Here is a 27068-nt window from a genome sequence, read left to right as displayed (position 1 = left end):
TGCTTGGTATTTGGGTAAGTGCCCATTCGTTGAATATATGTGGGTGTGTGTACACAGGGGCTTTGGGAGAGGAGGGAACCATAGCATCTTCAAACTTCTGTATGACTCTCCCAGAGGGAAACCTCTACTGACAAGTGGGTGGGACTTGACTCTACCATTGAGGCTAGCCTGTTTTCTCAACATTGTTTCATCCTAATAAATGGAAGGAGCAGGCATGTCTCAAAATACACAAAGCTCTCATAACAGCAGAAATGTTTCTAATAATGTCTATACTTTCCTACCAGGGAGTCAGCAAACTAAGATAAGGTTTGTTTGTATTTTCCTCATTGTCACACATTTCATTCATTCATTCATTCATTCATTCAGCACCCATTTGCTGAGGGTCTACCATGACTTGGGCACTGTATCCACATCAGTGGCATTTCCGGGGCAACCCTTCCCCATTCTGTGTGTTATTTCGTCCTCCTTTGGCCATCTCCCAGGCTGGGTAATTTGGAGATACCAGGAGAAAGCAAGCTGAGATGAGCAGGAGGACCAAAGATTGAGAAAGTTAGGGGACAAAGCAGATCTGGGACCAATCATGTGGCAAAGAACTGAAAGAGGAGGACAGGGCATGAGAACCAAAAGAGGTTGTCCCCGCCCCCAACCCCCCAGCAAGCCTAGGTGTGGTCAGGGAGAGGATTAACTAGGATGTTTCCTTTCATGTTTGTCAAGCCCAGCTTTTCCTGCCCATCCTTTACTCCTGACTCCGTGGATACTTGTGACCTCCTGCTTGGATTCCTGCACTGCCCCTATCCAGTCACTCTGCCCCTTCCCACCCTCCCTGCTGCCACCTTCCTGGTTCCTCTAAAATGCAGACCTGGCATTCTCATACCCGTGACTATGTCTCTTACAGCATAGAGCCCAAGCCTCTGACGATGCCCACCCATAGGGGCACTCCTCTACTGCCATGGCCCCCACGGAGGTCCTTCTCCCACCAGCCCCTTCCAGCCATAGAATACCCGCACTAGCTGGTTCTCTCCACCCCCCTCTTAGCTGACAAATGTGCCCCCACCTGGAAAGCGCTTTCTCCCCATACACCAGGGGAGCCCTTGGTCATCTTTCAAAACCTTGCTGAGATGCTCAGATCCCTCTGCAAACAGCCCCTCACCACTCCTGCAATAGAGCAATGGCTCCCTCCGCTGCATTTTCTGGAAGACTTTCATTTCTAGGCTTATCCTGCTAGATTATATTTACATATTTAAATGGTACCCCCCCTTCCCCTTCCCCTCAAATAATGCCTGACATGCCCTGTGTGCCAAATAAATGTCTGTCTCAAGATTGCTAGTCTGAGCAGACGCCCCATCCCTTAGCTTTGACCTCTCTCACAATGCAACATCAGGTTGTGAACGTGTATCAGATGCCATGCAAAATGCTTTATGGGTCACTTGGTTAAATCCTGGCAACAGCCTATGAGATGGACGTTGTTGTTATTCCCATCTTACAGAGGAGGAAACTGAGGCATGCCCGAAGCACATGGCTAGTAAAGAGAGCAGAGCTGAGTCGCCACGAGGCAGTCCAGTGCCAGAGCCACCTGGTGCTATGAGCTGTGGGAATGACAAGTCCCACCAAGCGGCACATGCAGCTGGGTTGTTCCCAGGGGTCCCGATGCACCTTAGGGGAGGTTTGGCAATGATATTGTTCTTGGTTTTGCCGCAACACCCACAAAGAAAGAGGTAATGTCTCCATCAACTCTAACACACAGTACTGAATTATCAGCAAAGTTGGACAACTAGGATGGTCCAAACTCACCATAAATTATTATACCTATTATATGAAATGGAAGAATGTTTTAATTTCTTCAAACTGTAGGAGAAAGATAATTATTACTGCTTTATTTCTTCGATACACAAAAGGGAAAGGCATTTTAAAGATTCTGAAAATAACTCGAGAAAAATGCTTTTTGAATATAATGGCTACATTGGTAAAATCACTCAAATTAAAGAAATTACTTCTTTAAAAATAATTTCTGTAAAATGAATACTAATTCTCTGTCACAATATTTGGCAAGCATTCTCAATATTGTTTAAGGGTTCTTTGATGATAGAGATAAGAAAAAACTATGTTACAATGGATTAGATTACATTTAAAGTTGAAATGTATTCAACTCACTTGGGAATTGGAGAACAAAAATCCCAGGCAAATATTGTTAAGAGGGTGCTTGCCATTTTTTTTATCTTGAAATTCAGACATATCCAAATATCAGAATTGATTATACATCCTATATAATAAAAGCCTAATATGCTAACTGTCCAGTTCGTTCAGCCAATCAAAGCATAATATGCTAATGATATGCTAAGGCTGCTCAACCACTCGCTATGACGTGTATTAACCACCAGGAGGCAGACGCTCTGACTGATAGGTTAGCTTGCTGCTGGGGTCCAGCCGATCAGGACTGAGCAAGATGGCCGGACATGCCCTGGAGCCCTCCTGTGGTCCCTCCCTGGCTGGCCAACCTCCCCTGTCCCTCCCCGGCCCCAATCATGCATCAGTGGGGTCCCTCGTCCTGGCCTGTACCCTCTCACAGTCCAGGACCCCTCGGGTGATGTTGGAGAGCCGGTTTTGGCCTGATCCCTCAGGCCAGGCTGAGGGCCCCCATTGGTGCATGAATTCGTGCACCAGGCCTCTAGTTGGTTATAATAGCAGTTATTACTATTACATTAAGTTGGACATAATTATTAGAACAATTATTTTTGCCTTACCAATACATATGAATTAGGGCGATTTTTGTGTGTCAAGCTGGGCACCCACTTTGCTTCCCAGGAGACACCAGTCAGGAATGGGATGTCATTGCACAGAATAAATATGAGTTGTTGCAAGGATTTATCGGTGCTGAGGTCTTTCTCTGTTAATGACACATCCTACTTCACTCTGTTTCCAACCAGGGAAAAGTAGAAATATCATGGAAGAAATTTCAACTGAATTTGTTACAAGCTTAAATTAAACATAGCTAGCTTAATGTTGTAAGCTTTTAAATGTAACTTTTAAAAAGTCAACAAAATACTAATGTAATCATAATTTCTTCTTTTTAAAAAAATATCTTTTATTGACTTCAGAGAGAAGGGAGAAGGAGAGAAAGGTAGAAACATCAGTGATGAGAGAGAATTATTGATTTGCTGCCTCCTGCACGCCCCATACTAGGGATCGAGCCTGCAACCCTGTGCCCTGACCAGGAATCGAACCATGACCTCTTGGTTCATAGGTTCTACCCTCAACCACTGAGCCATGCCAGCCGGGCTAATCATAATTTCTTTAATCTCACTTTGTGACAAGGGAACTGTTTCTCATGGAAGCTTCTTCTGCAGTCCATGTGTATGGGAGAACTTGCCCTTGGGGTCAGAGCCGCCCTCCAGCTTGGCCTTGGAAGGCAGAGCCTCCGTAGCTGCGTGTAGGGCCCTCTGGGGAAGCACCTGTGTCCTGTCTGAAAATGGCCTAAATCTAATGCAGATGAGCTGCTCAGGGTGGTCACTGCCATCCCAGCCCTCACAGACCTGCTGGTTTTGCCTTTGATCAGTTTTATAATGTAGATTATGGAAAATCTTAGCTCATAAAAGACAGTTTCTCTAACTGTAGGGTCAACCAGTAAAATTACATAAAGCTTAAAGGAAAAAATTCTAATTCATAAATAAAGCTAATCTAATAAAAAGTGACTTTGAACACTGCTGGATTGGATTAGGATGATTTATTTTTAGTAATTTTACTTAAAAGAGGATCCTAGCATCTGCCTTTTTATAGATAAGAGAGGAGGCCTCTGGTCGGTTATTCTCGAAGATCAGTCAGAGAGGAACAGGAGAGCCCAGAACCCCTCCTGCCACGTCTGGCCCCCACAAGGCCACGGGGAGGACTGTGCAGCCTCCCAGCATCTGGACCCCTATAGGCTTCTCCTCAGAATAATGTTTTTAAATGCACAAGGTAAAATCCACAGGATTGCCAAGGAAATGTAGTTATAGTAGTTCACCCTTATTCGCGGTTGTAGTTAACCTCAGTCTGAAAATATTACATGGAAAATTCCAGGAACACACAATTCGTAAGTTTTAAATTGCACACAATTCTGAGTGGCATGATGAAATCTTACTCCGTCCCGCTCCGTCACACCTGAAACGGGAACAATCTCTTTGTCTTCAGCCTCCACACTATGGATGCTCCTGCCTGTTAGTCCCTTAGCAGCCGTCTTGATTATCAGTTAGATAGGCTGTTCCCGTACTGCAGTGCTTGCCTCCTTTCTCTTAATAGCTAATTAGGGCCCTGGACATTGGCCCCACATCTAGGGAAGGCAAGTGACTAGATGTCTCCAGCATTTTTTCTAAGTCTTAGGACTCAAATGGGTAGAACAGCATTCTCACAACCAGAGAAAATGGCATACCGTTCATTGATCCTCCAGGATTTTTATGCTGTTTTTGTTGTATTCACAGTGATTTTCCAAAAGTTTAGCAATATAGAAATCTGAAATCCAGCATCTGAGATCATTGGGGCATGAAACATCCTGTCCCCATTGTTTCTCCACCTGCTGTGCAGATCATTCTAAGGAGGGATGTTATCATCTATGTGGAAGAGAGTCCATAACAATATCTAAATCCATGTGTGGGCCTGGGTGGTGTTGCCATAACTACTGCTTTAGGTTTGTGATGTTTTTAGCATCATAGTCACCAAATAGAAACAGATCTATCCAGCATTGCTCAGGTTGTTTTTCACAGTTATTTGTGTCTCTTTCCTTCAAGCTAATTAATTAGCTGTCATGGAATCTTATGGTTGAGATCATTTCAGTTGCCCAATCCAAAGAGAAATATTGAAGGCCCTCAAGCCACAACTTGGCCCCAACCACACACCATTTGGAGTTTCCAAGGCTGCCGGTTCTCCCTTTTGATAAGTGAGTGGGCTCAGTTGGAAAGGATGAACCCAGCAGGCTCTGTTAGCACCTGACTGTATTGCCTTTGAGGGGCCAGTAGACAACACAAGGGCAGGTGACTATCATTTAACCCTTTCAGACCTGTTAAAAAGGTGATAGATGGTCCCACCATGACTGTGGCCAGAAAACCCTCAGGGAGTTCAGAACGTGGTCTTGGTCAGCACCCAACCAGGAAAGACACCCGAGACCCAGGACTGAAAACCCGAAAGTGGGAGGAAGTGTATGAAGGACACAGCCAGCAAGCAGACCTAAGAGGCTTGGGTCTGGGCTGGAGAAAGGAGAGAAGATTCTACCAGCAGGTGCCAGCAAGGGGCCTGGGACCGAGACAGGCTGGTGAGAACAAGTCAGACCCCCATCCCAGAGCAAAGCTTGCATTCACAAAGCACTTCCGCATGCATGGCTTTCTGAAGGCCCAAGACAGGGAGGCGTGCAGGCATGCAGAACAAGGAGGCACACGGGGGATGAGGCAGGTGTTTGCTTCTCGAGTTCCTGCCAGTAATATTATTGAACCAGACCACAACATCTCTAGAAGGAATGAGGGGCTGAGATCATATCCCAGGGGCATCTTCTTCCCTCTATATTGTCTCATGTTGTAGCATCAGCAAGCAGTTGTCAAATACCCAAGTCTGAGGGACCATTAAGTAGAGAGCGGATGGTCCACCACGAAGGGCTGGGCAGAGTGAGCATGTTACAGGACTCAGGAAGTAAGAGATGGCCCTTGCTCAGCTTGCATTCAGGACAGAATATGCCTTATCCAAATTCCTGTGGATGGTCTCCATAGATTCGATGGAAACTTCCACACTGTACCATTCAATTAAGTTGCCCCCAAAATGTTGAGGGAAATGTTCAGTCTACCAAACTGAAGAGGGTCCGACCACCTGACGTGCAGCAGAGCCAAACACTGGACACCGAGTTTTGCGGTGGAGACATTAAAGCAGTTTATTGGCAAGGCACCAAGCCAGGAGAACAGGAAGCTATTCCTTAAAACCTGAACTCCTGCTGGTTTTTAATCAAAGGTTTTCAAAGGCAAAGATTGAGGGTTAGGGATTAGGGTCTCAGGTGATGCTGACTGGTTAGTTCTTGTGTAAGCTTCAGTGGTTTTCCTTAGTCCGATTAATTCAGTTCCTGACATCATCTTGTCTGGAGCCTTCATCACTGTGGTCGGTGATCTAACTGGGCTGAGGAACCAGGATTCTGCAAAACATCTCATGATTGTGTGTCAGTGATGTTATCTTTAAAGCCGAAGGCAGAGACTAAACAGCTTGTGACCACTGTTATTGTTTAAGCTGTTGTTGCTTTGTGCTTAAGTGGCTTCATTTTTCTATTATCTCAAGCAAAGTGTACTTTTAAACACTTTTGGAACTTGGGTTATAGGCAGGCCCTCAGGACATGACCAACATACTTTCTTAGTCTTTGACTATAAGCTATTTGACAACCAAAGCAATTAAAACATTTAATTGAAGACTATACCTACATTTCTAGAGTCTGTGGTCTAATGCCTACACATGTTTACTGTTGACTGTCAGTTTCAAGATCTTGGCCACAAGGAAATGCTTCTGACATTTTTTGCTTCTAAACCTACAGTGAAAGAATGCTATTTTGTCATTCGTTTGGTCTTAAGGAGAATAATGCAGTGATATTAATTAGCCTTATAAGTCAAGCATAATTTGAGTGAGTGATAAAAGGATTTTTCATAGGTAATCTTACCTTTTGAAACTATGAATCTCTAAGTCATCCATTATTTTCTACTTAACATTTTCTATCTTCTGTTATTTTCCTCTACATAATTACAGTGACTATTGGTACCTTGTCCACAATCTTCAATTTTTTCATCTCCTGCCAGTCTCATTCATTTCACTACTTTCAAGTAGTCTTCTAAGTCAGTAAGTCACACTATTGTCCAGTAGGTAGCATTTTTAAAATACTTCAGAATATTCTAGAAGGTTTCACTCTGAGGTTGGGTGAGTAAAGCCTTTAAAACTTTTATTCTTGGAAACCTTGAACATACACCATATGTTACATTTATAATACAGCGATTCTAGAGGAAGTCTGGAGAGAGAACATGGGTTTGATAGTGACTGGAAGGGAGAAGAAAGAGCCCTTGAAAAGATGGAGAAGAAGCATAGCATTTCCTCAGTGCAGGACCTTGGATGGGACACCCTCCATTTTTTCACACTGCCATCGACTGCAAAAGTTGTGTGTAGCTGATATCTCCTCCCACACTCCATGGACCTGGGACTGCAATCAGGCCACAAGGAACCAGGAGCTGAATATTGATCTGAAATCACTCAAAACCCAATCAGGCTTAACATTTGTGTTGTGGTTTTAAAGTGGAATTTTTGTTCCAGAATATTCTAAACTTTTTTTTTTTTCATTTTTGTACAATCACATAATTAAGCAGAGTTGGGAAAAGTAGACATACTGCACACATTTGCCAGTAAACTCAGATATTCATGTGTTTTATTGAGCCACGATAATGTTTGGCATTCCCTTGCCATTCAGAGTAAATTCTCTTCCCAATATATTGTGGTTTTAAGTTCTGCAATAGGAACAAGGAAGCTACAAAAGATCTAAAATCCTGCAGGAGACAAAAATCCCAAAGTCAGGGTGGTGAGTCATCTCATCAATGGAAAAGCACGGGGAACCAGCTCCCAGTAAGTTCCCGTGGAACTTTTCAGCACCCACATTCTGTTGGTTGGCTTGCTTGTAAGGTACTGAAGGTCTCTATCAGACGTAGCTGATTTTAGTGTTGCATGTGTGAGGGTCCTTGGCCACTTCTGCTGCCCTTCTGAGTTAGAGCTGGACTGGAACAGTTATGAGGTCAGAGAGCAAATAGCAAGTCTCAGAGCTGGTACAGGCAGGTCTGGAAAGGTCCCCTTTATCCTGATGTTACCTGTGGGCTCATTGCCCTAAGTACACACACACCTCCTCAGGCATCCCCCAGTCAGAATTTAAATGCCTTGACAATGTTTGGGAAATAGAGATTCCTTTTGACTTGGGTGCAGCTGTTGTTTTCTGCTCTGGGCATTTTAAGCAGGTGCAGTCAGTGGGATTCAGAGTTCTGTAGGGCCACTCGTCCTGTGCCCTAATGACGTCTCACCTTGGATGGGTTAATAATATCAACCTCATGTGTGACTTATGGGGGAGGTCACCAGAATCAGGCACTTTTTAAAAGTAACTGCTTTTCTAGTTTTCTTAGATACAGTTAATTGGCAGACAATAATCTGATTGTGTCTGCATAGAGTGAATACATTAATTTTGTAACAGGAAACCAGGAAATTGGCAAAATATAACTCTCCAAGTTGCTATCTCACAACCTGCTTCCAGTGTCCTGGAAGTGGACAGTGGAGCCCATGGGAGATGCTGCACTGTCCCTATAACAAGCACTTTGTGGGGTACAGTGGGATGCCTCTCATGCCCCTCATGACCCAGGACACAGCAGCTCAGTGTCAGGGTGAGGATGGAGGCCACACCTGTAGGACCCCCCTCCCCACCCCCCCCCCACCCCCAGCTCACTTCCTGCTTGAGAATCACTGCAGGAACTTAACACCAGTTCCAAGACTACAGCATGAATCTACACTCATGCTTGCACTTTAACCCATATTTAACTTCAGTGAATGTGGAACCTTGAATCTTTTCTCCATTTTCAAATCTTTCTTTTTTCCCCTGTGCAGAGCATTTACCTAATACACCTCTGTCTTTTCTATGTATGTGTTTATCACCTTCCTGCTCACTACCAGCTGCCTCCCTCTGCTATTCAGGCCCTGAAGTAGCCTTCCTTCTTCTCCCCATCCTCCCCTCTGTTCCCCATCCTCCCCTCTGCTCCCCATCTTCCCCTCTGCCCTCCATCCTCCCCTCTGCCCCCATCCTCCCTTCTGCCCTCTATCCTCCTCTCTGCTATGCATCTACACCTCTACTCCCCATCCTCTTCTCTTTTCCCCCTTCTTCACTTCTGCTCCTCATCCTCCCCTCTTCTCCCTGTCATCCCTTCTAACCCTGATTATTTTGCTCTTCATCATCCTCTCTGCTCCCCCATTCTCTCCTCTTCTTCCTGTCCTCCCCTCTGCTCTTCAATCCTCACCTATGCCCCATTCTTCTTTCTACTCCCTGTTACCTGCTCTGCTCCTCTTATCAACTCCCTCCTCACCTGCCTCTGAACCCTGGAAAGTAGGGAGGAAGAAGGTAGTGAGTGCTTTGACTATGACTAGGGAGATCAGCTCTCAGGGTCTTAGCAGCAGGTCTTCCCATTCTCTCTCTTCCCCGTTTATTCTTCTGCAAACTGAAACAAAGAGTCCATCTGCCTGGTGTCCTGGTGAGACTTTAGTGAGCTGCTGTGGGAAGATTTTAGCTGCCCCTTTAGTACCCCAAGACCAAGGCCCCAGTTGGAATCCCACCCGCCAGACCCATCTCCAGGTCACATCCTCCTTGTAGCATCTACTCCTCCCTCTGCCCAAGCTCCCTGTGCAATCCCAGAGCACTCTGCTTTCAGCTTGCTCTGACATGTGCCATGTCTGTCCACCCAGCTGGTCTGGATGTTCCTCACAGGGCGAATAACTCTCTGTAACTGAAACCAAGGTTCAACTGCCTGCCACCAAGAAAGCCAATGCAGGAGACAGGTGCTGGTTAAAAGGAAAGAGATTTATTCAAGTGCAGGGAACCCGAGAAGATAGGAGACTCTTGTCACAAAGCCCATCTATCATCTCAGTGCAGGCAGGGGTTTTTATAGGGAGGGAAAGTGAAAGCAGAACAGAGAGATCAGAGGGAGGAGCTATGGATATGCAGACAGTGTCCTTGCTGGTCCCAGTATGGTCTTTAATGTCAGCATACTGGAATTTGTCAGTGTTAGCCAAATTCCTGCAGTTGGGTGATCCTCATCACCTGATGTCATGGTCAAGGACATTTCTTGTACGAGCTGAAACTGGAACTTCTGATGCTTGCAATACACTAATAAGGAAACCATTAGTATGTGAGTGCTTTTTATCATTTTGTTAGTACATTTTATTCTAATTCCATTTCATGGTTAGTCAAATCAGAGTAGTATAGAGTTTTTATTCCCTGTCACATACCCACAGGAGGAGCAATTTGTTGGGACTCTAGGTAGGCAGGCATTGGGGGCTTGCAGGGACTAGCCCAGACCTTGCATCAAGCAAGCACTCCACAGCTATTATAAAGTAAAATTGAGTTGATGACTTTCAGGTACCGCAAGGTCATGAATCATCAAAGAAAAATTATGGGTGTTGAATGCACTGTAATTACAGTGTCAAGAAAGTGGACATTTTTAGCAATAAAATGACACTGGGTCAAAAAGGCAGGCATTGTCTAGTTGTCACTGAATGCCAAAATAATTTCACCTTCAGCACCATGTGCATCCCATGTGATTTGAATTTATCTAAACACTGAATTTATTGATCATATTTTAGTAAATATAAGAATTCGTGTTATGAATTTTTGTTTTTAATCATGTGCCCTGGAAATGTCATTGTACTATTTGCCATAAAATAAATGAGGTCGGACACTGGGTGGAAGCTTGTGTTCAGAGTCCAAGAGATAGTGAGTTCAGGTCCCTGCTCCCTGTCCCCAGCTCACCAATTAACATGTTAGGTCTGGCACTTATTTTGTCATTTCAGCATGAAGGGTGTTATTTAAAGAATTTGTCTATAAACATCTTCTTTTTGGTCTCTTTGTGGTCTTTTCCTAATTGGAGGTTTCTATGCTACTGTGTTCTCCTCTCAGTCTCCCTCTCTTCCTCCCCACATTTCATTTCTTCCCTTCTCTTCTCTCTTCTCTCTTCTCTCTTCTCTCTTCTCTCTTCTCTCTTCTCTTCTCTTCTCTTCTCCTCTCTTCTCTCTTCTCTTCTCTTCTCTTCTCTCTTCTCTCTTCTCTCTTCTCTCTTCTCTCTTCTCTTCTCTTCTCTTCTCTTCTCTTCTCTTCTCCTCTCTTCTCTCTTCTCTTCTCTTCTCTTCTCTTCTCTCTTCTCTCTTCTCTCTTCTCTCTTCTCTTCTCGTCTCTTCTCTCTTCTCTCTTCTCTCTTCTCTCTTCTCTTCTCTTCTCTTCTCTTCTCTCTTCTCTCTTCTCTCTTCTCTCTTTCTCTCTCTCTCTCTCTCTCTCTCTCTCTCTCTCTCTCTCTCTCTCCTTCCTTCCATCCACTCATCTGTGGCTTTTCTTATTGGAGCCTGAATTTGCCTTTACTACTATTGGAAGGCTGCTGGGATCACAAGGTTATACAGACTGGGTACTTTAAGCAACAGAAATTCATTTTCTCACAGGTCTGGAGGCTGGAATTCCAAAATTTAAGATGTTACCAGGGTTGGTTCCTTCTGAGGCATTTCTCCTTGGCTTGTAGACAGTCATCTATCCTCATAGGGTCTTCCCTATGCTTGTCTGTGTCCTGATCTTTTCTTATAAGGACACCAGTCAATTCAGGTTAGGACCCACCCCAATGACTTCATTTTTCCTTAATGATATTGGTAAAGACACTTATCTTCAAATACAGTCACATTTGGAGGTGCTGGAGATGAGGATATCATTATGTAAAAACTGGGAAATACTATTGAGCCAAAAACAGTACCCTTCTTTTCCAAACACATCTTAATATTTACTTTTCCTCTTGTGACTTTGATTTTAGAATTCACATCTTTCCATCATTGTCCTGAGGCCTGGTCTCTTGACTCTTGCTACCCCCAGGTCTCTTAGGAACTGAACTTTTCTTCATCTCCTGAGCCCCCTTTCCCTCCTGCAGCCTTCCTCCTCATGAATTTTAGGTTTTCCAGAATTGTTGTTTCTTAGCTTTGTTTTTCTTAGCTTTCCCAGAATTTATTTTCTACTTTTTCCCAGTAATAATTATTGCCTTTCTTTTCTCATTCTCTCCTTTTTCTTTCCACTAAAGGATTTCTCTGGTTTTGTTTGCTCTGGGCTTTTCCCGTTGCTTTCAGCAAAACTTTTGAGTAGGGCTCCCTCCATCTTCTGTTTTGCCTCTTTATTCCTGTGTACCTGATGACATTTCCTCCCACTTTCCTTTCTCATGTTCTCTATACTCTGCGCCCTACTCCAATGCCACACCCCTGAATTTGGCCGAGAATACTCTTTTCTCCTTTCTTTCCAGCCATTACTGTCTCAAATATCCCTGACCACGCAGGACTAGTCACTTGTCCAGTTGCTTCTCTCTGGTTCAGTATTTCCTCTCCTCTGCTTTGCCCAGAGCTCTGTGTCTGCCTTTTCCTCTCAGAGTCATCTCAGCCCTTGGAGCAGGTGGCTGAGAAAAGGGACACTGTGCATTTGCCTGGGGCCTGCAGAGACAGAAGACTTTGAGCAAAACCAGGGTGCAGAGGAAGTGGCCTGGGGTAGGCAGGGTAGACATTCCAGGTGAACCAAAAGGGTGAAGGGCTGCTTCGTTGATGATTATTTAAAACAACAGCTTGAGGTTTGCTGATCCTGGAAGCCCTCACTTGTGGACTGACTGAAGTCAAAATTATTGTGAATATGTTTTAATCCAATTGGTTTTTATGCTGGTACACCCACGTTGATGCATTTTTTTTATCCAAAGTTATTTTTATCAATTTAATGCCCTTCCCAAACTCAGATGTAGGATGCTTTCTGAAAGCCCTTAATTCCATTTGTATGCTAATTTTACTCATTAATTTATATTACATCAGAAAACAATTCTTATTTGGTAATTTTATTGATCGAACTGTTTGAAACAAGCACTTAACAAGAGTGTGGTGACATATCAGATTCATCACAAGGTTTATTGAAAACAGTTTTGTTCACCCATTTGCATTTTGCATGCGTTCGTATATTACTCAAAAGTAGAGGAACTCAGTCAAATATCCCCAAATATCTCCACCAGTCTCCCACCTAGCCCTGAGAACAGCCTGTGTGATCGTTCCTGGAGGAACCTAACATAATGTATGAGCACAGCCATCCCCCTCACACCAGCTCCGTGGACTCCTCTTCAGAATTTACGCTCCCTTTCATCTATTCTCTGTGCATTCTGCAGTCCATCTTAAACCCTCCCTCCTGTCTCCTGTCTTCTTGGAACCTTGAACTCTGTAGAGCAAGGACTTGGTTTTACCACCAGCACTAACAGAGGGCAGCAGTGCTGTTTGAGCCCTCTCTGCATCTCCTCCAACACAATTATGTTATTTCTGTGTGTCTAGACAAAAGCTGAGCAGATGACACTCAGCATCTTATTTGTTGTTACTCTTTCTGGTATAGCAGAACAGTTACGAGCAGGGGTTCCGGAACCAACTTTGTGAGTCCGATTCCAGCTCCACCACCCACCTGCTGCGTGAACTTGGGCACTTTTAACTCTGTGCCTCAGGATCCTCAGCAGGAGCGAGGTTATGGCAGTCCCTCCCTGGTTAGGATAGAGCACACTTACATACGTAAAGTTTTCCGAACATTGACTGGGACACACTTGACCTGTATTGTATTGTAAAGTATGTATCTTTTGAAGATTCCCAGTGATGTTCATAAAAATCACTTACTGAATTCGTTTCTCTACTTATTATACTTCTTACTCAATCAAAAAGAAAAAGTACTATAGGAGCACCCTTATACAAATAATAGAGTTGAAATCAGAGCATCCCCAAAGTAATGACCTAAAAGTAATAATAGCCATCCCAGTTGCCTATAGAAAATCACTTTTTAATTTTTATTAGGTCAGTCAAAATCAGTCCCTCAGTTTTCTAAGCTTTTCAGTCAGAGACTAGAAACTTGAATTTAGAACCAACTTTTTTCCTTGATTACTATCATAAGATGATTTCATGGTAACAGAACACCACCTTTTCCAGACACACCCCCACCTCGTTGCTTTCTCAACACCGAGTAAGCTATTCCATATCCTGCATCATCTTGTAAATAGGAAAAGCATGTACTGGTTTCCACCTGCACCAGAACCATCACCTGTGTGACACCAGCGAACAGCAAATTTGGAGCAGGGGATGATGCTATGTAGTCCTGCAATGGTTTGAATCCTTCACTTTTATCCAGTTATTCATGGCACATGGCCAGATGGACTCTCCGTACTCAAAGCTCTTTATTTAACAAGAAACCAGTGTAGGTACAGGGCAGAGGGGATTGGAAGGCAGGAAGTGGGGGTGGTGGAGGGGTGGGAGCAAGAGGGGAGTCAGAGGAGATGGGTGTGATATGAGAGCAGTAACTCCAGCCATGGACCCAGAATGCTGACATGCTGTGATACATGCCCATGGTGCGGAAATGAGCTGACTTTCCCGAGCATGTTATGGGTGCTGATTTTCACCACAAGACCCTCCAGAACATTGTTTTATGATACACTTAGTTTTTAATGTAAAGTGCACTAGGATTGGTTGAGTTAGGACACGCCATCACACCCCTGAAATGGCCCAAAATGTGGGGTGGCACCTGCTCAGGTGTGGGTGAGTGTCTGGAAATCTTCAGGGGAGAGGGGTGCTGTCATGATCAAGCTCCTTGTCTTCCCAGCAGGTGCAGTCTAATGGCTGGAGGTGAGGGAGGTGAAGTTGCCTCCTATTTCTGTGCAGAGTGGTGCCTCCCCCAGCATCCAGCACCCTGGCACCTCATTAGCGCCTCATTAGCAGCTGGTGCACAAAACAACCAAAAGTGTGTTCTCGGGCAAACGTAGCAGGCACTGTCAGTTTATTACAAGGTGCTTGTTATTCAACGTTTTCAGCACATAGAGGGCCAGTTTTCCGCAGGAGGAGCATCCCTTTTGAAGACTGTCCTGCTGGGCTGGCCCTGCTGCCCTGAGGAGCTTGTGGGAGGGTGACGGGGCATTGACTCATTATGGGATGGTGCAACGAAGCAGAAACTCGAGGGAGGGCGGCAGAAAGGGGTCACGAAAGTGTCACAGCATTCCTCAAGTGTGCCAAATCAGCTCCAAAACTTAGGACAGGTTTAATGAAAGTGACACAGGAAGCAGAAATGCTCCGTGAACACATAACCTGTAGCAGGTGATCCTTTTCGGTTCTTTTCATCCTTGGAGTGACCTTCAGTCATATACAATGTGCATCGCCCACTTGCTAATTAGATTCCTCAGCAGGAAAACATACTTTGGATTTGTAAGGCCAAACCACCATTGTCTCTGCTGGACACTGGTTGCCACCAATAATGGTTTGCTTTCACAGGGCAGGAGTGACCCCCTCTTGAGTTAGAGAGAAGTGAAAACCAGTGACCCCAACTCCAGGGACTCAGAAACCCCTGCCTCCACCCATCCTCACCCGAGTGGCCTAACCCATGAGCTCTGGGACCACCAGCTTACATCAGTGTTGAAGGCCCATGGTCACATGAAGGTGCCCCATTCCCTGGGAGGACAGGGCTAGCAGGACAGACCCCCACACTTCTCACACACCTATTAGCCCCCCACAGCCTTCTGCCTCAGACTAATTGAATATCTGCCCATCTCCTTGCGTCTCCACTCGACCTCTGTGCACCCACCGAGCCTCACAAACAGAGCTTGGCTCCAGTCTGTGGACCCCCCAGTCAGACCGATGGAGGTGGATCTGCCATCTTAGGCCAAGCTCATGGTCTCAGCCATGCCAGGGGTTCCTGATGCCTCACACTCACACCTAGCCCTCACAGTGGAGATAGCCTGCTAAGGTTTGCTGCAAGTGTAATGGGCATAGGTGGGGAATTTGTGGGAAGCTACCCCACTTTCTGCCCCCCAGGACGGGTGTGACTGGCATTCCTGATGACCGCCACCTCCACCTTTGAAAGCCGAGGAACTGGCTCCTGCCAGCAGGTCTCTGACTGAGGGGCTCTTGGTGATGTTTCAGACTTTGAGGAAATGGTTGGATAGAAAGTTGGATGAGCTTTGTTCAAAATAGGGAGGTGAAAGGAAAACTCTTTGGGGTGGGGGTGGGGGGGTGGGGGAAGGTGATGAGTTTTATCCTGACAATCTCCACTCAGAAACAACAGTGGCTGGCCTGGAGCAAGTGACTGGCAGGAAGGGGACTGACATTTGGGTTTGAGGTGGAGGCTGATGGTGAGAATTCCAGAGTCCCCGCCTGGACATATGTGAACCGAAGATGGAGTGGATTGGTGACCTAGACTGTGTGGTTCTTTGGAGACAAACTGAGTGTTCAGGGCTGTTCTAGGAGGCTGCGTCCACGCCCTCCTAACAATGAGTCCCATCTTTGCTCAGCACTTCAAGGAGGACTAAGCCGAAGGCAGACCTTGACCCCCTCCTCAGACCTGTCCTCCGTGAAAGGCAGGATGGGACATCGCCAGTGGCCAGAGGTGAAATTTCACGTCCGTGTGAGCATTGCTCTTTTGTTAAGAATAAAAAAAGTAGGGAAGAGATGAAGTAAATAATCCATGTAGAGTCTTTGTTATTGCTGTGTTTTTATAGCAAAACAGACTCTTCTCAAAAATAATATATATATTTTACTCATATCATGGGAGATGGACATGACTGAGAGTCCACAAAGGGAGGGGCAAGGGGCGCCCTCCAAATGTAATATATATTTGCCCAAATCATAACATTTTTACATTTGGATTTTTCCAGAAAATATATCTTAAGACATCCAGTAATTCCAAAATCTCATCAGTTTTATTTATTTGATGTTGTAGAATTTCCTTTCCCATTTTAAAGTTGCCTTGTTAACTGTTGCGGTGGCGACTTTCTCTGTCATTGCAAGTCGCACTGCTTGGGGAAGATAGTGAAGCTGTGAAATGTCGCCATAAATCGCCCAGACAGACATGGCTTCTGAAACCAGAAACCATCCTGAGAGTGAAAACACAATGCCGATGTTACCCCGGTTCTCTATGAAAATCTTGTGTTACTTCTTGATGCAGTTTTTCCAGATCAACCCAGTTTGGGATAATTTTGTCAAACTCATGAAGTCCCTGCTAGCAGAGGCAGAGTGGACTTTTCCGAACCCACAAGGGGGCAACTGGAATTAGCTCATTAGTAGAAAACACGGAAGGAGTGGCTGTTTTGCACTACAGATGTGTTTTAGCCATGGAAATGGAACACGGTGTCCTTGGCTTGGCCTGTCACAAGCAGCTTCCTTTGCATTCTGCATCTAGTAAAAATGGAACCACGGATTGCCAGTGGTCCCCAGGAACAGGGACTGTGAGTGGACGAGCATCTAATGAGGGAGGCCTCCCTGCTCCAATCACTCAGGAACCAGAGTCCAGGAGGGTCCACACGCCTGGGACAGAAAGACCAGGCTCTCGGGGTGGAAGCAGATGCAATGCACGGATCAGCTCAGGGCTTAAGCTAGCTCTGTGGTGAATGTGGGGTGGAGGCCAGGAGCTCCATGTTGAAAAGAGGGTGCAGAGGGCTAAGAGGGCGTTTAGTGACCCTGACTCATCCTCCGTCCGGGGCGGGGGTGGGGTGGGGGAAGGAAGGGAAGCCAGGGTGGGCAGTATTTGTGAATGGTCAGAATCCCATTTTTCTTCTCTTCTGAGACCCTTCTCCATGTTTCTGAGAGTCAGCTGGGCCTTGGGTGCGGAGTGTGGACTTCCGTCCTGCGCTGGCGTCCTGTGTGACTTGGGGCACGTCCTTGAGCTCTCTGTCTGTCTCTTTATCCATAAATCAAGGTTGAGAGCACAGCCCACTTGGTGTGGTTTCAGGGAGGTTTTAACGAGTGTGTTCAAGCCCCATCCTGGCACCCAGCAAGCGCTAGACAGAGCCACGAATGCCTTTAATAAGTAGGTCTGGCTGTCACTTCCTGAGCTCCAGTGCCGCTAATGAAACCCACTGGGACCTGGCTGCCTCAGCAGAAGTATAAGTATGAGTGGAATCTCCAAAGAAATATTTTTGAAATGATAATCTGATATTTAAATTTTTAGCAAAAAGTTCCTTTTTCTCTGCTTGCTTCTTCCAAGAAAATACGATATATCTCAAAACAGAATTAATAATTGCTGGAACATTCTTTAAAATATAGAGGGAAGAGGTCTTTATGTTTCACGAGCATCAAAAATATCCATGAACTGTGTCTTTGGTGCTGCCAGTGGCTTGAGGGTTTTTTATGATAATATTGAATATTATCCAAGTTTTTCTAAAACTGATGCTGGCTTTGTCATCCTGAGAGTTTTCACAAATTTAAGAGCAAATATCTGAAGATGTTTATTACCTAATACTTGGGGAAATGTTTTAGAGACTTTAATAGAGAGTTTGTAGTTACATAATATTTCTCAATGGAAAAGTCTAGAATGTTCCACTAAGGCAACATTCCTTCTTGAGTGAAGTGGCTTTGCATCTTGGTGTTTTTCTGATGAGAGTCATTGCCACCGGAGAGCTGGGCTATGGCCCTTCTAGGGCAGGGAGCTGGGATCTGGCTAGTTGTACTCATTCATTCACCTACTACCACCACCCACCAGGCCCTGGCTAAGCCCTGCACATCTCGCTCACCTGGTGTCACCTGATGTCACCTGGTGTCTCTAGCAATACACACAAGTTCTTCTGGGTGGCAGGCATTTAATAAACCTGTGGGAAATAGAGGTTGCTATCTTGAGACATCTTTATTATTAACTGCACTTTTCTAAAGGACCAAATTTTTCTTTAATGTGTGGAGGTTGCTTAAAAAGATAAGGTCAAGAAGAGTTTATAAAGTTCTGATTTTATTACAAATCAAGCAAGCATCACATTTCCTGCTAAGGGTCGGCACCAATGCTTTTTGGGCACTGACCTGGCACCCTGCATTCAGGTCCCCATCTGCACCTTCCCTGACTCCCCTTGCCTGCCCAGCCTGTGTGCCCATAGCTTTCTGCTTCTCCTCTTGCATGACCCCCCCCCACACACACACACACACACACTGCTCCCCAGTCCCCTTTCTGGAGCATCTCCTAAGGCAGTGTCGCCTGCAAGCTGTCCTGTGTCACTGGTCACACCACCACCTTGCCCGCTTGCCACCCTGCACACCAGGCCAGTGATTTCTCCTTGTCCAAAGGCTCACGAATATCACAGTGGGCACATGGTTCAGATAGGGAGACCGAGGTGCAGAGAGGGCAACTTGCTCCAAGCCCGTAGCTAGTGGGCAGAGTGGAGGCACAGCCCCTTGCCCCTCCCTTTATGGACCCCCAGTCATGTCCATCTCCCATGATGTGAGAGCTCCAAGCACTGCATCCAACAGCCTCCTGCCTTGTGCCTGGATTTATGATACTCAGTCCAAGCCCCGCCCACCCAAAAGGACTCAGTACCTTAACCTGGAAACCTGTTTTCTCCTGGGTCAGAAACCCATAAGCCTCAGTCCCTCTTCCCCTCAATGGCATTCCTCCCAAGCCCTGCTGACATCGCCTACTGGACCCAGCCCCTCTCTCTCCACCCACATTGCCTCGGCCACAGGCCAGGTTTCACCCACCTTCTCTGGACTGTGACAGTAAGCTAACTTGCCAACACCCCAACTTGATGGCCACGCACCTCCCAAGTGACCCCTCCCAAAAGACAACCTGCTTTGATGCTCTGTCACCCCCAGGAGAGTTCCAGATGCTGCCAACGGGGGTTGAAGACCTTTCTAGCAACCTTACCTCTTGTGGAAGGGAGAATATGTCCCCCAGAAATATATATTGAAGTCCTAGCCCTTCCTCCCCGCTCACCTGAGAATGCACCCTTATTTGGGTTTTTGTGGATGTAAAGCTAAGACGAAGCCATCCTGGATTAGGATGGGCCCTAATGGGATGCCTGGTGTGTCCGGGTAAAAAAAAAAAGGGGGGGAAATTTGACACCAAGACAGAGAGACACACAGGGAGAAGGCCATGGGAACATGAAGACAGAGAGCAGGGAGAGGGACTCTGAAAAATACCAACAAACCATCAGAAGCTAGGGGGCAGCGTGGGACAGATTCTCTTCTGGGGCCTCCTCAAGCAGCGCTGCTCACACCTTGGTTTTGGACTCCTGGCCTCCAGAGCTGTGAGAATATAAATTTCTGTTGTTTAAAGCCACACACTATGACAGTATTCCTACAGCCCCAGGAACTACTGTGCCTACTATTCCTGCCTCCTCCCTCTCTCCTCCCAGGAGCATCTGGACACAAATGCTCGGAGCTCCTCCTGGCTTCCTGCTTTCTGGCTGGATTATTCCACTTGGCCTTTGAATCCAGCTCCTGAACAACCTCCTCCAGGAAGGCTGCCTTGCCTGAAAGGAGCCCAACACGCATTTGCAACCCACGTGGCAGGGGTTAGGGTTTATAAGTGCCATTAAACTATCAATTACACTTTCTAAGACCTTGAAAACAAATAGCTATTCTGCAATTCAGCCCAGGAAATGAGTGAAGGAACTTCAAAAGTTTACATGAATTGTCTGGAAAGTTATTTTTAAAGGAGAAGACGACTGTAATTCATAGGTAAATAACACACAAAAGTGCCATGAAGGTATGTTTGCAAAGAAAAAAAAGTAAGAAGAAAAATCTAATCAAGGGAGAAATATAGAATGAATGCATTTGTTAACATGGGCATTATTGAAAAGGTTGAGAAATTAGCCACATAAATTCCAAATATTGGACTTGCCTAAAGACATTTTTGTGACCAAATAAACCAAGTCATAATATCTAAACAAAAAAAGACATTTTTTTGTATTTTTATCAAGAGGAAATAATGCAACTAACTTTACCAAAGGAGAAGACCCTCTGATAGTTTAAAAAATAAAATGCAGTATTTATTGTGTTTGCCCTATGCCTGGCACTGTGCCCAGCATATCATATGCTTTAACTTATTAAGTCTTTATAAAAATCCAGTGTCACCATAACCGGTTTGGCTCAGTGGATAGAGCGTTGGCCTGCGGACTGAAGGGTCCCAGGTTCGGTTCTGCTCAAGAGCATGTACCTTGGTTGTGGGCATATCCCCAGTGGGGAGTGTGTGGGAGGCAGCTGATCGATGTTTTTCTCTCATCGATGTTTCTAACTCTCTGTCCCTCTCCCTTCCTCTCTATAAAAAATCAATAAAATATATATTTTTAAAAAATCCAGTGTCATATAATACTATTATATGCTTATTTTACAGTAACTCGCCCAAAGTCACACAGCCAGGAAGTGTTGGAGCAGAGATTTGAAGCCAGGTCTGTTGAATTCTGCACCCCCACCACAACACCCACACTCATACTCACATGCACACACACACAGACACACACGTACTCTGTGCCCTAGCTTTACCAAGTGTCTGCCCATCATTCTCTAAATATAGCTGGCTGTTTCAACCTCTGCTTTGGGACCCCTTACCCACACCTCTAGGGCCTGGTAAACACCTACCCACACATATTTCAAGGCTCAGCTCAAGGGTCATTAGACATAGAAATCATTCTGGATGCACAGACAGCTGACACTACCCCTCTCCCCACCTTTTCCTTTCTTTCTCCCCACAGTAGACTTTCTCTCCACACACACACCCCTCCCCTCAGCTGTATGAGAACCAGACTCATTCCCACCTTGGACAGTGCTGCAGTCCCAGTAACCAACATAGTGCCTAATGGGGAAGACTTGTAGCAATTATTTGCTAAACAAACAGAGAATGATCTGACTCCTCCTTGCTCTGGACCATCTGTTTTGTTTTTTAAATATATTTTTATTGATTTCAGAGGGGAAGGGAGAGGGAGAGAGATAGAAACATCAATGATGAGAGAGAATCTCCGATCAGCTGACTCCTGCACAACGCCCCCCCTGGGGATCAAGCCCACAATCCGGGCATGTGCCCCCGACCAGAATCGAACTCAGGACCCTTGAGTCCACAGGCATATGCTCTATCCACTGAGCCAAACTGGCTAGGGCTGGCCCGTCTTTATTCTGTACATCAGTGGTTCATATTCAGGGGTGATTTCAAGGGGACACTTGACAATGTCTGGAGACAATTTGGTTGTCATAACTCAAGTTGTACTGCTAGCATCTAGTGGGTGGAGGCCAGAGACACTGCTAAGCATCTTACAATGCACAGGACAGCCCGCTCCCTCACCCACAAGAAAGAATTCTCCAGCCTATGACATCAATAGTACTGAGGCTGAGCAACCCTGATCTACCCCTTCTGTCTCAGCAGCTGTAACATATGCAATTCACTCTCCATGATGGATCTAGGCCCTTGAGGGTAGGATTGCTTTGTCTTTTAAGCAACATAATGGATGGGTGGTTGGATGGATGAATGGGTGGGTGGATGGATGGATGGATGGATGGATGAGAGAAATGCAGAAGGGACAGAGGCAGACTGAAATTCAATGTGCACATTGGGGTAATAAAAACCCTGAAAGGTCTTTTGGCTGAACTGAGGACCTGAGTTTGGGGAAACTTGTTAGCTGTGTAGAAATGTTTTCATGTTGACCATTGTGATCAGCCCCAAAAAAGGTCAAACCAAAGTACCAACTTATGGCTTTGTTTGACAAACGCAACCCCAGAGAGCTGTATTCTCGTTAGCACTGTTCTGCATCCATATTATGCTGAGATTCTTCAGATTCTTGGGGAAAGTCCTACGTTGTTCATAATTTTACATTTACAGTCTGGGGCTCAGAAGAGTCTTTACTTATCTAACCTCCTAATGACAACGGAATCACAGTGGTCTGAGCAATTCTAACATCCAGGTCTTTCAGCATTAAATACAGTAGGTATTTTAAAAGAAATAAGAGTTATTTTAACAAAAATGCCCAGAATAGACTCTTTGATTAGTAATTAAATGGAAACAGACAAGGGAGAAATATGTATGTTATAAGAATAAGGAAAATAGTTCTTAATTAACTGTACATACTTAAAAATTCTCAACGTATTTCCAAATTCAGTGTCTTCTCTGACATTCAGAGTGATACTGTGAAGTGATTATTGTCCCCACTTGACAGGAAAATGCAGAGTCAGAGCAGTGAGGCTGAAGGTTTCCTCAAAGTCCAGATTCCAGGAGACTGGACCCTGGAAGTAAGAATGGGAACCAGTTCAACAGCAGCATGGCCAGGGGACGTCAGAGGCCCTGGATGGATGGAGCGATCCTCCCCTTCCTGGCTCAGTGGGCACCTCATGGGCATTTCAGCAAAAAGCTCAGCCACCCTGGCAGAGCCAGGAAATGCAAATGGTCGTTTTCAAGCTCAGTGTTTCACTGGATGATACTTAAATAGCCAATCAGTGGAGGGCAGGCAATCTGTGAAAACGTATCTGTTAACTGTGACATGGGGTGTAGGAAACAGGAGAGGAGAGCAGAGTTCTTTGTAACAGCTGAGTGCAGTGAAGGCATGGAGACCTCCGACTAGCTGACAGCGGGCGCTGTCTCCTGGTTGCTGAATAGACTGGGCACTGACACTTTATGTTCATAATTCTTCCCAGGCCACAAAGAGTAGTCTGTTCACTGGGGTTTGTCTGTTGTTTTTTGTAACAATTGGGACTTTCACAAACAATAGGCAGTGTATATGCTCATCCAAAAGCCAACAGAACATTTCAAGATTATCATGAACCTGTATTTGACTGCTTTTAGTTCAGGATTCTCAAATCACACCATAAATTTTCAGTGTTATAGAAAAAAATAATAGAGGTAATTAGAATGTTCATTTTCATGAAAAAAAAACATAATATTTGCTCTTACTCATGAAGAAATTGATGCTGATATGCCTACAAGTTGCATTTGCATATGTTTAATGAAGTAACTTTGGACTTTGATCTCAGCATGATAATGATTACAAATGTATTAGCTTTTGCTGGTCCCCTTTTATCAAGTATAAGTATACCACATAAGCAACAGAGGAAATCATAAAATTAAAACTAGGAGTCATGTCCTGGTGAGACGTGAGGAAGTTTCTAGAAGTTAGTACGTGGCAGTGTCCAGTCTTCCTTCACCCTTTTAGCAGCTCACTTGGTGTGAACCAAGCAGCAAATTGGAAGAAGTTTGTAGTAGTATGCATGGGGAATATATGCATGCACTTGCTGGTGGAGGGAACTCAGCCAAAGTCTTTCTAGAACGTTTCCACCCCAGCAACAAACGCACGCATGAGACACTGAGAAAGGCCAGCAGGTCTTCAAGGAGGGGCTAAGGGAAGTCAAGTGCAAGGAAATGTGCCCAAGAGGCTCCCTGGGCCCCCACCCATCTCCCAAGTTTGTGTGAGAAATCACTGGCCCTTTACCTTTATCCCCTCATGGGACTTGAGGACAGACCTCCCCCACCAGCGGCTTCCCAGGGACATGACATAAGGATGTGGAGAAAAAGGAACACTCGTTCACTGCTGGTGGGAATGCAGACTGGTGCAGCCACTATGGAAGACAGTATGGAGTTTCCTCAAAAAACTGAAAATGGAACTCCCATTTGACCTGTGATCCCACTTCTAGGAATATATCCCAAGAAACCAGAAACACCAATCAGAAAGGATATATGCACCCCTATGTTCATAGCAGCACAATTCACCATAGCGAAGATCTGGAAACAGCCTAAGTGCCCATCAGTAGATGAATGGATTAGAAAACTGTGGTACAGCTACACGATGGAATACTATGCTGCTCTAAAAAGGAAGGAACTCTTACCATTTGCAATGGCATGGATGGAACTGGAGAGCATTATGCTAAGTGAAATAAGCCAGTCAATGAAGGAAAAATACCACATGATCCCACTCATTTATGGATAATAGAGACCATTATAAACTTTTGAACAATAATAGATACAGAGGCAGAGCTGCCTCAAACAGATGGTCAAACTACAGCGGGAAGGCAGGGGAGGGTTGGGGGGCACGAGGGAGGGGGGTAAGAGATCAACCAAAGGACTTGTATGCATGCAAATAAGCATAACCAATGGACATAAGACACTGGGGGGTAGGGGAGGCTAGGGGACTGTCAAGGGTGGGGGGGGGGAAGGACACATATGTAATACACTTTGTAATACTTTAAGCAATAAAAAAAAAGAAATTCTAAAAGAAAAAAAAAATCCACTGAGTGCTCCCGAGCTTGAATTTTAAAAGTCAGATTTTTAAAATGTGTGTGTGAATATATAGATATGCTCATGTATATGTAAACATAGAAATCTCTACTGTTATTGAAGAGGAACTGAAAGGTATAATTAAAGGCATCTTTGGTGGGAGAGAAGGAAGTTAGGGCGGTATCTGCCTTGGAGAGGGCGCGCTGGGTCCTGCAGGGGTGCTCTTGCATAAAGCTGGCCCTCCGGCTGGGGAACTGGTGGAAGATGCTTTCCGGTGTCTTGGGAGGAGCATGTGCGGAAGAAGCCAGTGCCCGGGTTTGTGAAAACAGCAGCCGCCTGCCTCTCCCCTGCCCCAGAAGCTTGCCAGCCACTGGGCCCCTCCATCCGCCTTGTACCAAAGCTGTAATGCTCCGTATCTCTCCTTGCATCACACTAATTCAGGCATTAGGAAGGCCCACAACTTTGCCAGTCTTAACAAAGATGGTGGGAAACAGGATTCCTGCCGGGGTTCTAACCTGGCTTCTCTTCTCTCTCACACAGGGGCGCATCTGTAGAAAGGCCGGCAAATCAAAGAAGTCCTTCAGTCGCAAGGAAGCGGAAGCCACCTTTAAGAGTTTGGTGAAGACACATGAAAAGTACGGCTGGGTCACCCCACCAGTCTCCGATGGCTGATGTTTGCAACGAGGCCTCTCCACACTCAGACACCCGCCATCTCCTCCTCCACGCTGAGCATCCTCCATCCTTTTTTACTCCAGCGGAACTGAATCCTGAATGCCAAGGAGACATTTAAGTTATTTATGAACAGATGTGTTTACAGGGAGAAAGAGGGAGCAAAAGCTGTTCGGGATTAAGTTTCGATCATAAATGAATGATCATCTCTAAGTCACTTTAGAACAAATGTTGAGCTGGTGACATTTCCCAGCCCACCTGCCCCTCCACCTGGTCCCATTGCCCTTAGCTTCTTTCCATAACAGCAGCTCCAAAGAGCAGGCAGGAAACTTGACGCCCGCGGCTTGACCCATTTCCGTGTCCGTGGCACCGCTCATATTCCCTAGGACGCCCTGCACCGCCGGTACATGTTCGCTGTGCCCTCTATCTCTCTTTCTCTCCCTGGCAGGGCAGCATCACTTAAAGATGTGTCTTTCCATGGCCCCCTGTGACAACATGTAGACCTCATTTGTGCTATGACCTTTGGCTCATGAAAACAAAAATTTAATATTGCAGGTTCTAGTGATTTCAAACTGCCCTCTTGGTTCAGATGTGCTCTCTGTGCTGGTGGGGTGGTGGCCACAGAGAAGCCAGCTCCCTTAGGTGAGAGGCAGGGCTGCTGTGGCCTCAGTGGGGCACACAACCCTGCAGACGCCAGGTGTGCACTCCCTGGGGCTCAGAGCAAAGTGTGGGCACACGTGGACAGTCTCTTCCGATATCCTGAGATGCTCCTCCAACAGCCGGCTTCTGTTCTTGTCTTCTCTCTGCTGGACAACCCACCACCAAAAACGAAAGACAGTTTTCCACTCACAAAAGTCATCGGACTCATTTTATCATGTGTGCTAGTGACAGGGAATGCCAGAACTGCCAAAGGATACCAAGTGATCGTACGACGACTTGCATGACCGGGTTTAATTCTTCACCCTGTAGTCACTTGTGTGTCCCCCTGAGGCTGGGATGCGTGAGCACCCCGCTGTGATATACACTTCCTGTTATTTAATCTGCCCACAGTTTCATTTCTGTCTTCTGTTAAGTTACTTAGAACTTTCTAAGGAACTCCATGAGATGAAGAAATACTGTTTATAATCATACGCAGGAAGAGGAAAAATATTCACCCCAAGTGGAAAATCTTACTGGACACATTTGAAATAAAATCATGCATACCTGAAACACTGCCTCAAGAATCCAGTCATTGTGGGCCATGCTTCTATTTCAAATATTTAATCTATCGGAACTATTTTAATATTTCAAATACCACACATAGCACGACAGCCATCTGCAGTGAGAGACAGGAGATGGGTCATAGGAACCCGTAGTCTTTGCAAAAGGATTAAAATGGTCCCCAGAAGCAACCAGGGAGATAATTAGAAACTGGCACATAAAGAGATGATTTGGCCAAATTTGACTATTGCCAATTGTATTTTACCACTCTGAAATATAATTTCAGAGGAAGAGAAATCTTTGCTGATTACAAATCATTTTTTCAGCCAGTCTTGGCTGCTCAGGGAACTGCCTGCTCATTGTCCAAGGTTGTCAGAAATCTAACCTCACTTCACAGGACAGGAGTGGAGTCTTCTCAATACAATTGGCCACTCACCAAATCTTCCTTTTATTGCTA

At 45.4% G+C, this 27068-nt stretch overlaps 1 protein-coding gene across 1 annotated transcript in view; it reads left to right on the top strand.

Annotated features, from left to right (window-relative positions):
- Positions 1–26620, top strand: part of UBE2QL1 (ubiquitin conjugating enzyme E2 QL1) — a 34462-nt gene extending 7842 nt beyond the window's left edge. Inside the window, exon 2 of the mRNA XM_081088781.1 lies at positions 25283–26620. Coding sequence (XP_080944907.1) covers positions 25283–25414 — 132 coding nt within the window. The 3' untranslated portion in view covers positions 25415–26620. The remainder of the gene's footprint in view (positions 1–25282) is intronic.
- Positions 26621–27068: the final 448 nt, after the last annotated feature.

The sequence above is a fragment of the Myotis nattereri genome (assembly GCF_964212035.1).
Source record: "Myotis nattereri genome assembly, chromosome: 4".
In the NCBI taxonomy this organism is placed as follows: domain Eukaryota; kingdom Metazoa; phylum Chordata; class Mammalia; order Chiroptera; family Vespertilionidae; genus Myotis; species Myotis nattereri.
Note: the sequence above shows the minus strand (reverse complement) of the source record. Positions and strands in the feature narration are given on the sequence as shown.